Source organism: Pempheris klunzingeri, chromosome 2 (genome assembly GCF_042242105.1).
Source record: "Pempheris klunzingeri isolate RE-2024b chromosome 2, fPemKlu1.hap1, whole genome shotgun sequence".
NCBI lineage: Eukaryota > Metazoa > Chordata > Actinopteri > Acropomatiformes > Pempheridae > Pempheris > Pempheris klunzingeri.
Genome location: NC_092013.1, coordinates 9,111,073 through 9,122,515, shown reverse-complemented (window position 1 = coordinate 9,122,515; position 11,443 = coordinate 9,111,073). Strand labels below are relative to the sequence as shown.

The window sequence follows — 11,443 nt, the reverse complement described above, 5'->3', positions numbered from 1 at the left end:
TCACCACATTCCATCGAATGCGATGTCACAGCGTGGAAGAACGTAAAGGTGGTCTCGAGACACTCTGCCAGGAACTTGTAAGTTGAATGAAAAGTTGACAAAACGCGCGTTTTTATGTCCGAGTCTTCGTCCGGCCGCTGGAAATATTATTGTAGCGAGCAGCGGCTGCGAGGTTACCGGCTAGATTAATACTGAGTCGCTTCAATGCTCCCTTTGCCGGTTTTATGTCAGCTTGTGTTCTGGTGAAATCTGTGTTTTAGATGCAAGATGAGGGAAGCGGCTCTCCTGCTCACTTCGTGTCTCCTCCTGAGCTTCAGCCAGGCAGCCAGACAAGGACAGGACATCAGATGTGGAGGTTTGTGTCTGCATCGCTCTCTGTGTACAGCACACAGTATTACTCAGAAAAGCCCTAATGCGTCTGTCCGCTTTGCCCTCCTTCCCCCCGTAGCCTGCAGGGCTCTGGTGGATGAGATGGAGTGGGCCGTTTCCCAAGTAGATCCAAAGAAAATGATCCAGACTGGATCCTTCAGGATCAACCCGGACGGCAGCCAATCCATCCGAGAGGTGAGGCTGCAGCAGCAGCACAGCCACGTAGTAATCTGTGTCCAACCCACTCTGTAGGCAGCAGCATGCTACTACTGTTGTGCACAATAAAACAGTGCTGCACATGTGTGCCACAAGTGGAACTAAATTAGAATGGTCATTGTGAAGACGCGCTGTTACCCAAAGGGAGCAATAAGGTTTTGCTTCAGTTAAAGATCATTTTAAGTGGTAGTTTTATGTTTGAGTGGGTTGGCATGAAGAGATCCCTCTTCATATGACATCTGATGCCACCAGGTTCCTCTGGCTCGCTCAGAGGGAAACCTCCTCGAGCTGATGGAGAGTGTGTGTGAGAGGATGGAGGATTACGGCGAGCTCACAGATTCTTCCACAAATAGGAAGTCCTATATTAGGATAAAATCCCGGAGCGGCGAGCCCATGGACCTCTCGGAGGCCTCGCTGGATTCAAGGGTCACTGCCAGTTTAAAATTTGCAGTGAGTACAATTTCATATTCATATTCTTATGAATTATGCTGTGGATTGTGCAACATGTAAGAGTTTGTTTTTTTTAAACTTATTTTCCAGTGCGAAACAATTGTTGAGCAGAATGAAGATGAAATCATAGAATTCTTCGCTCATGAGACCGATAATGTCAAAGACAAACTCTGCAGCAAGAGGACAGGTATATTTTAGACTCGTGCCTGATTTTGCCCTTTCACATGTGTTTGTTATGTTGTTCCACTGCAGCAACTGTTTTTTTTTAATTCATTGTTATCCTGTCATGTGCACTCTGCAGACCTCTGCGACCACGCTCTGAAAATGCCCCATGACGAACTTTGATATCATCTTGCCATCGCTGCCGTCTCTCCTCGGTTGAAATGGAGACGTGGGGTGCTGTAATGTTTCAGTTGTCGCTTGTCACCAGTTTAGGCCGTGGCAGTGGTGGAAGATGTGTACAAATTATTGTGTAAGATAATAGAAAATCCACCTGAAAATAAAAGTTATTCCTGTGATCTGTGAGAATTTAAGGACCAGTCTGCCATTTTTCAGCCATACGTCTTTGGACTATCGTGTGACTTTTTTATATACTGTAAGTTATTGTCTTTTTCAGTACTCTGTGCTCTTGTCTTCCCTTCAAATGCTCCTCACGCCATGAAACTGAAACTGTGAAACTGCAAAAATGAAGTCAGACGTCCCACTAGATGCTGAATTTCTAACAGGATTAATTGTATTATTAATTGTATATACAGGATCCAAATTAATTGAAGACAAGTACACAGAGATCAGGTTGAAATTTGGTTGAGTAGTCCTTAAATCCATATTCATGCACATTGGAAAAGTCTCTCCAAAGCCAGGTAGAGGTGCATTGATGCTGTTAGTCTTCATTCACAATGAATGGGCATCCAAACTGTGTGTCATTTGATGCCAAATGACATTTTCAGTTCTAGCTTTAGAAGAGATTAATCTTAATCTTTTAATGCTCAACAATATTTATTGAACTGTCCAAGATCACAGGAATAACTGATGCCACTTCTGTTCTTTTTTCGGTGTCCCTTTAGGTTAAATAAAAGTCCAAGGCCACAATTTAAAGGTACATTATGCAAGATCAGAAATGAAGATGATTTTAGATTTGAGTGGAATTAGTTTCACTGTTGTCCAAATGACAAACTGTGTTTAAACAAATGTTTCCAATGTAATATAACACTCTTAAGATTGATCCCCTTTCACCTCCAGCCTTAGTGTTGTTAGTATTGATGTGAAATTTATTATACTTAAGAAAAACTGGTCCAACAGATTAAATGTTGCTGCTTAGGTCATGGGGGCATTGATGCTGGAAATGGCTTCATGAACTGGTGCTCATGAGGTGATCACATATTTTACACCAGAGAACTTGGCAACTGCAGATAAATTAGGTTAGGTTGTCAGCCAAGTCAGACAAAAAAATTAAGTAACAAAGGAAAGTTCTTAAAAACTTTAACTGCTGCTTTCTGTGAAACTTTTCTTTCAAACTTAACTTTGTAGCCTCCATTGCCCTGTATGCTTTAAAACAGTTCAAAAGATTTTTCTCTGTTGATTTACACTGAATGGGGCGGTGAGAATCTTTGAATCTACTTGGATTTCAAAGTAAACTAAATTCTGAAAACAAACTATTGATTGCAAAAGGATTGATGGGTTAATGTTAACGGTAATTATGTCTGAAAAAGATGAACGTTCTCTCCATGCTACCCTTCAGATACACACCAGACAAATAAAGTTGCAGCTTTGGGAGCAAATGACACATCTTTTCATTAAACACTAAAAAAAAAAACAGCTGCTCCCTTTGTATTATGATATTTAAAACAGATTTGTTTTACTTTTGAGCATCAAGAGTAAAGTTCAGTTTTCTTCAGTCTAATGTAACCCCACTAGAGTGTGCTGTCGTCCACAATCTGATGAAAATCCTCATGCTGTACAGTTGATGTTGAGGCATCAGGTGAAAAAATGACTTTGCTGTCTTGTGAACGTTCCCCTGATATGTCCTTTTTATTTTATACAGTATAGATGAAAATTTTGTACGTTTTCTGCATCTGTCTTAAAACAATGAAATATATTTGTACATCCACACAAATTGGCTTTGTAATTTCTAAACTATAAATCATATAGCCTCAATCAGAATCATGAATCAATTAGATTATGAATTGGTGTCACTTAAATCCATGTGTTTGTTTTTTATTTATCCACAATTTTTATTCATCCTAACGGTTTTGATACCGTGTGTCTTTGTGTGTTTGGTTTAAATAGCTTTGATTCCAGCTGCCTGTATTCAAAGCATCTAAACTATAAAAAAAATATATATATTTTTTTCTGATCTTTTAAGGGCAGCCACCTTACACAGTTACATATGATTTCAATGTATTTCTGGACACATTTAATTGATAGGACACATACAGTAACATATCCTTTATTACATAATATTTGTATTTAGGATAATGGGCTACTAACAAAAGTGAAAACACTGAAATACAGGCAGGAAGAAATTAAATATTTAACTAGACATGTATTCCAGCTTTTTTAAAAGATGTTTAAGGACTTATTGTCTATGAATTTGAAATTGAAAGATAATTTATGATCTTGGAAATAGCAGCTAACAAAACACTCTCACAGCAGGACGAGATGCCCCTAAAAGACGCAGTATGAACTTTCCACAGCATTTTGTTTAAACACTCATTTTATTTACTTACAATACAGAAGAATGGCTTGATTTTGTTTTTGCCAGAAATATCATCACACAATGAAATCACTTCAAATAATTAAATGTTTTTATTACATCCACTTTCATAATTACTTTAAATACTACTCTCTACAAACAGCAGATACGTAGAAATCAAGATCTGGAGAAAGATCTGCTTTACACAAATAGATTTGTCAAATAAACAGAGTTGCTTTGGATATTTTAGATTTCCCTAATGTCAAATTCCTACACTTGTACAACAACAGTGAATGCATCAACACTTATCCATCAAAAATAAAACTAAACTAAAAAATACATTAGTCTTATCTGCGACAAAATGTTATTGAGGAAATGACTTCAGTTCATTATCAGGCACAATACAAGTTTAGATGGTGCATAGTTGTTAGTTGGTTTAATTAGAAATATTGGACCAGTGTTCCTTGTTTATCCATTTATTTTACAGACTCACTTTCAATTTTCCCTTCATCTGAGACAGCGATCTCTGAGGGCATGAAAACCTCCTCTTTGTTTTCTTGTTCTGTTTCCATCATTTCCACTGCCTTCATTGTTGTAGTTGTTGTCTCAACTGGGCCCTCCTCGCTTTGACTAGAGTCATCTATGATGCTGCCTTCTCCATCACCTCCATCTTCCTTCGCTGCCGTCTCGTCAGAGCAGCATTGCTCTCCTTCACCTATCCGACACTCCCCTGCATTCTCTGTCTTGCTTTCCGTTCTAGCATCAAGTGGCGTTTCCTCAACCTCGTCCTCATCTGCGACAATAACAGTGTCCCCAGAGCTGTGGCTACAGGTGCTGCTGCAGGACAGTGTGTCTTCCTCAGCATGTCCACTCAGCTCTTCAGGACTAGGATCCTGCTGGATTTGTCGCACTTCTGCATCCTCAACACTTCCTCCAGTTGAAACCTCCTGTTGCCCTGCTTCATCAAAGACGATCTTCTCAGACTTCATGTTCTCTACCACATGGAGGCAACCCAACTCCCCTACGCTCTCTGGATCCCACAGCTCACTCACTTCCTCCTCCTCATTCTCAGAGTCAGGTGCTGTATGTTTCCTAATGCGATTTACCGCATCCCACAGGGACTTGGGATACTGGGGCTCTTCTTTGAGGGGCAAGTCAGGGAAGACACCACCACCTCCCACTTGCGGAATTGAAGAGCTTGGAAGCAGGATTGGGGCTTCTTCACAGGAGTACAGATGAAGGGGAGGAGGCACAGTTTCTGGGATGCCAGCAGCAGGAGCATCATCAGCAACTGGATTAAGAGCTGAAGGGCAGACTGAGTCCTTTTCCAAAAGAGAGACAAACTCTGAGTCTGACTTGTTGAATGCATCTGGGGAAGATCGAAGTTCGGAGGGTGAGAGTACATCCAAAGGTTGTTGAAACACCTCATAGACCAAGTCTGAAGGTGGTGGAGGAGATAAGTTGGAGGGTTCAGTCTGTGGCTCAGTGTCCTGCAAAATGTTGATTTCTATTTGACTTTGACTTTGAGAGTCTGAAGCATTTTCTTTGGTTAATATGTGCCCCAAAACATCTGTAGGCTCTTCATTGGCTTCTTTTTGTGATTGCTCTTCAGTAATATAACTCTCCTTTAAACAGGAATGATCCTCTTCCTGGCTTTTGTCGAATTGTTGCTGCAAAGTGTTGACCTCTGTTTGATTGTCAGTCAGGTTTTCTTGGGATATTGTCTGTTCCAAAAGACCTGCAGGGATCTCACTGACTTCTTTTGGCACTTGCTCTTCAGTAATGTCACTGGCAAGCTGTTGATGTAAAATGTTTACCTCTATGGCATTTTCCTCAGATATTTTAAGTGTTTGTTCCATATCTTGGTCCATGGGATCTTCACTGACTTCTTTTGGTAGTTGCTCTTCAGTCATATATTTCTCTTTTCCACAAGTGTCATCCTCTGCTTGGACACATTCAAGTTGTTGCAGCAAAATGTTGATCTCTACGGCATTTTCTTTGGTCTGTTCCATAATATGGTCAGCAGGATCTTTATCTTCTTCTTTTGCTTGTTGCATATCAGTGACGCCGCTTTCTTTCACACAAGCAGCATCCCCTGGTTGGCCACTTTGAACGTGTTGCTGTGAGACCAGCTCCTCCGACACATCTTTGGCAAGGCCCTCAACGACATCGCTGATCTCTTTGTTTATTGGCTGGGACGTTTCACCCTCTTCATCCTGGTCCTCAACACCAGAAACTGCCTCTGCAGTTTGATCTATTAGATCAAGAGGAGAAGGGCTTGGGGTGTGGTCTGTGTGGGGAGTAGAGCTTAGGAAAAAGTCAGTAGATCCAGGGGGAAGAGGAGATGGCAGTTGCTGTGATGGGGCGTGAGGAAGAAATGAGTTTTCTGGACAAGGAGCAAGGTTTTCCACAAAGCTGTGGGCAATGAACTCAGGGTCAGGACCTTCGTCTATGATGGTTGTAAGATCGGAAGATGAGAGCATGAGAGAAAGAGCAGGGTTGGCCGCTTCACAGTCAAGGGAAGGTGAAAGTGAAGAAGAATTAGAGAAGTCAGTGGGTACACTGAGACACTCAAAAGGAAGTTGAGAGGAAGTATCATTTTCAACAGGCTCATGTTCTTGATGACTCTGCTCTGTTGTACCCTCTTTGCTAATAGATGTTAGCAGAGGATCCTCAGGCATTTCAATTTCAGCTGAAGCTTGGATGTCTGTTTCGAGTTGGGAATCGATGTCATTCTCTTCAGACGTTTTAGACACCTGCTCCTGCAGTCCTGCAAAATCCTCACTACCTTCATTTGACACTTGATCCTTGGCATCATCATTCTCTTGCAAAAACACGACATCCTCAGTCTGGCCAACCTGTAACTGAGCCTGTGACTGTTCCTCGTCTGCTGTGACCTCTGGGATTTCAACCACATCATCAATTCCGTTATCTGTAACTGGAGATGGTTCAACTTCCTGGTCCTCCGCACATGAGTCAAGAAGCGCCATTGCATCTTCTTCAGGTTGCTGCTCAGGGATGCAGTCATGTAGAGGGATTCCTAGGATTCTTTCAGCACGCTCCTCCAAGGTTTCCCTTTCAGCAGCTGGAGATGAGGACATGCAAGGGAAAGAGATTTCTCCCTCTGCCTTTGTCTCTAAAAGATCTGAGTCCAGCTCTCTAGTCTCAGGCATTTCATTTATGTCCAAGGAGTTTATTTCTGCGTTTTGGTCAGTTATCACATCCTCATTCAGATGACTGTTTGATTGGATAAATTCAGGAGAGACTGTTGATTGAGTATCAGGTGGACTATGTTCAGTCTGTGGCGTGGAGTCTAAATACTGAACATGTTCTTTCTTTGGTGATGGAATCAGCTCCATTTTGACAACAACACAGGTTGTGTCGATAACCAGTAGACCCTTACTGTCCTCTTTGGTAATGTCCAGTCTCCTTACTTCAATGTCGATTGGTTGAACTTCAGGAGAGTCCTTTTGGTTGTCTGATTCTCCTTCCTCACTGTTTTCTTTCAGACATGTGGATGAACTCTCAGTTTCAGCCCTGCTCGTGAAACTAGGCTGCCTCCACAAAGGATACTTGACTGACACAGGCTGCGCTGACTGGGCAGCTTGTCTCCCAAATGTAGAATCATCATCATTTGTATTTGCTTTTTCTGGGTAAACGTCATCTGTCTCTACTTTGTTTGATAGACTATCCCCAAGCACCTCACTTTCTGTGCAGGTTGGTGTCTCCTTCTGTTGGGCTTTGAGATCTTTCGCATCAGTAGGACTTGTCTGCTCTGTGAGTGTTGGTGCTCTGAAGTCTACCTCATCTGCATGTTTGTGTGTTTGATTTACGTCGCCACTGTCCCCTAGATCTTTAGAAACCCCTCCTAGTTCTGTGTTTTGAGTGTTTATTTGCGAGGTAAAAAGTGGAAAAGAAGTGGTGGTGTCTGCTATCCGAGACACCAAGCAAAATATGGTCATCCCACCTGTCTTTTTGTTTAATCTAAACTTCCTTCCTTCAATGACTTTTGAGGGTGGTTCCTCATTTATCTTTTCATTCTGAACTGCTTCTAACACTTGTGGCTGTTGCAGAGACAACATATCCTCATGCTGTATGTCTGTACTCTGGATGCTTAATGGACTGCTTGCCTGCAAAGCATCTGTTTCTTGTCTTCGGTGCTTTAATCCTTCAAGCTCCGGGAAGGTATATTGATTCCCATCTGGTTTTGTGAAATCCTCTGTCTCTCCTTTCCTGTGATCCTGCGGATCTACAGAGACATCCTGCTTTCTGAGTGTGGGCTGTGACCAGTAGGTTTGTCTCTTACCTTCCTGCTCCCAACTGGTGTCACAGTGGTGCAATGCAGGTGAACTTTTATGTGGGCTGTTGTAGGGAGGAGGGGCAATGTAGCCAGGAGGTTGGCTGAACATCCTCCTTTGGTAGCCAATCTTTTCTTTCATGTCTAACATGTGGCTTGTGTCAATGGTAGGAGTTTGTGGTGGATAATAGCTTGGAGCTTGCTGTTTGCCCCCTCTATCCCACAGTCCTGATTCTCTTATATTTGCAGACTGGATGGCTTGTTGCAGCGCTGCCACTCGAGCATCTGACCCACTCCTGCTGTCCCTTTCTGAAGCCCTGGAGCTCTCCAACAGCCCCTGAGAGGCACCCCTCAACTCTGCCTCTATGCGTCTCCTCCGTGGAAGTGAATGGCTGTATCGAGCTGCCCAAGCCTCTAGCTCTCGATAGCTGCTGTCACTCCTTTTAGAAGAAACGTCCCTGTTGTACCGGACAGGGCTACAGGGCTCCCACCTCCTCTGCCACCCCTCCCTCAGAAATCCTCTCTCATATTCCCTTGCTGCTCGTTGAGCTGCCGTCCACTCTCTGTCTCTGATTTCATGTGTCTGATATTCTCCCAGGTCCTGGTGCTGCTGAGGGTGACGGTCTATAATAAAAGGGAAGTGAGAAGAGGCAGGGGCAGTGAGCTCCTGGTCCGTCCAGCTAGTGTATTCCTGTGGAGCCCCTCCTGTTCTTGATCCAGGTACAGTCCAGTAGCTGGACTCCCTGCCTGGATCCTGCTGCTCACCATAGTACAATGGATAATGGGTGGCCTGATGTCTGTCATGGTAGCTGTGGGTAAAAATGGTAGAAAAATAAGTGAGAGAAATCAAATAATTTCCTCTTCCTTCCTTCCGTGTTTTAGAAAGTCTTCTAATAGCAAGTAGCTTCTTTTGCCTGATATCACTGTATCAATATCAATCAATCTTTATTTATATAGCGCCAAATCACAACAGCGTTATCTCAAGACGCTTTACATGAAGAGCAGGTCTAGACCAAACTCTTTAATTAGAGAGAGACCCAACGATTCATGAATTCAAAATGAAGGATTCAAGAATTCCCACATGAGCAAGCATCAGATGTTATATTGAGCAACAGTGGCAAGGAAAAACTCCCCTTTAACGGGAAGAAACCTCGAACAGACCCAGGCTCAATGTGGGCGGCCTCTGTAGGGGTCCGCATTGGGTGGAGGTTGGACAGAGAGAGAGAGAGAGAGAGAGAGAGAGACAGACAACACAATATCACCCAATGCTGATATCCAACAGTGAAAACTGTGTTTCTACACATTGTCCAGTTTCTCATGATTATAATAGCAATGTGGAGCAGCAATCTGTAGATACTGAGACTATAACTGACTATAACTAGTCAGTGTTTAAGCTAGTCAGGGTTTACATGATCTTCAGAGATGCAGCAAATAAAGAAACTGACTCTTTGTTGAGCAATTACTTTTTGTCACCATATTGTAGGGCATTTAGGTTTAGGTTTGTCACAAGCACAGAAAATAGCAGCAAACACTGCCATCCAAAGATTATATTGACTGAAAAAGTAATCATAGGGCTGAACTCACTTATGTGTACAGTTTCTCCCAGGAACAGTACCAAATTTGGAGTATAGATGCGATTGACTCTGATTCTCAGGCCAGAACTCCATCTCTTGGTCTGATACTCAGATCTGAAACATGGAAAAACAAAAGGATCAAATACTTAACTGCTTCACTATGACACTAAAAAAAACAGATTCAAAACGTACAGCAGTATTCACTGAATATGAAATAATTTACTAAAAAAAACCTTTAAAAAGGCTTACCTGTAAATTAGATATTGTTACATAAATGGAGAGATACGTGCACACGTACCTTTAACTGTGAGATTATTATCCTTGCTGCCCATGAGGTGATATGAGGTCTAATGGAGTCTAAACAGGACAACTTGTTTTAAAAGGATGGTGGTTTTCAGTCCCCCTCCCACTCTACACAAACACACACACACACACACTCCCCTGTCACTGTAAGCCCATCCTCCTCTCATCCAGCCAACAGTTCAAATACCACAGGAATTTTTTAATCAGGTTTTTAGAAACACTATCTTTAGCTGCATCAGTGCATCAGTTTGAAGTCATACAAAAGTAATGTGAAGGCAACATGTGGGTCAGTATATTTTTACAATATGTGTAAAACTGACATAGATCTAGTTTAGAAAGGGAGAGACAAGCATAAAAATACAGACACAACCAACTCTTAGGTGCTACAACAGCTCCAGCTGTTGAGACTGTATTGAGATTCATTTTGTTGGAATTTTGTATTTAGGCTGACAGTTAGAAAAGAATAATTCACACCTAAATTATAAGTAAGTCACTTCTTACACAGCTGCACATGCTAGTTATGATATTTAAAATTATAATAGGAAAAACTAAAAATAATTTTTCAGTGGAAGATTCAACTGCCTTTTAGAAATATTTTTAGCAGGATGTTTTGTCCAGATAATCGTGAATAACATCAAAACCATTAATCTGCACTTTGCATGACACTCGTGCGGGAGGTGCCTCGGCGTGATGGCGAGCAGACTCTGCATGGAGATAGGGATCTGTTGTTTTGTTGGCTGAATTGTAGCACAGGGAGAGACGGGCAGCGGACGGGTTGTCTCCCTTTCTTTGGAACTCTCCAGCGTAACAAACAGGCTTTCCTTCTCTGAACAGAAAGTCAGTACATCAGCAGACAGCAGGAGAGAGGGGATGAAGTACGTACAGACAGCAGGCTGCAGGGAGGGCAATCTGTTGATGTTGACAGAATAGTTGGGGACGGGATGATCTTTGTTTTGGGTGTTATAAATCTCAATAAAAACAATATTATAGTGGATATCCACAGCCCATTCACCAAAAGACAAATGTTTCCATTTCTGGTTAAGTCCTGCTTTATTATTCGAAGAAAGAATTTAAGGTTAAAGGTTTAAATACGGTAAGTTCTGAAAAGTGTATCTGGTTTCTTGAAAATATAGTGGCTGCTGCTCATATGTTGGGTCTAATATGATATATTGTGATGAAACATCCAATATGATAGATTGGACACATTTTACTAATTGATGTCTGTCCAGACTGAGCTTGATGTAAAACTGCACGGAAGACAGAGGTGACAGTATCAGTATGACGTCAGCTACACTAAAGCATCCATTAGTGCTGAGATGAATGAATCAGTTTTCTGACGCTGCTCATAGAGAAAAGATTCAGCCCCGAGATGACGATGACGATGATGATGATGATGATGATGATGATGATGATGAAGATGTTTAGTGAGTGACTCCACTGCCTTGTGTGGAGGGAGGGCGTTGTTATGATTTAAAACCTCTGAAAAGTGTTTTACTGTAACATTAAATATTCATGACTAACTTAGCAACAGTCAGTGGGACT

The 11,443-nt window shown here is 42.0% G+C and overlaps 1 protein-coding gene across 1 annotated transcript; it reads left to right on the top strand.

Moving 5' to 3' along the window:
- Positions 1–43: 43 nt before the first annotated feature.
- Positions 44–1,645, top strand: cnpy2 (canopy FGF signaling regulator 2). Its single transcript, XM_070850510.1, has 6 exons — positions 44–77; positions 261–355; positions 449–564; positions 838–1,035; positions 1,126–1,222; positions 1,337–1,645. Exons 2-6 carry the CDS (start codon positions 268–270, stop codon positions 1,378–1,380), a joined length of 543 nt encoding a protein of 180 aa, XP_070706611.1. The 5' UTR covers positions 44–77; positions 261–267; the 3' UTR covers positions 1,381–1,645.
- The last annotated feature ends 9,798 nt before the right edge of the window (positions 1,646–11,443 follow it).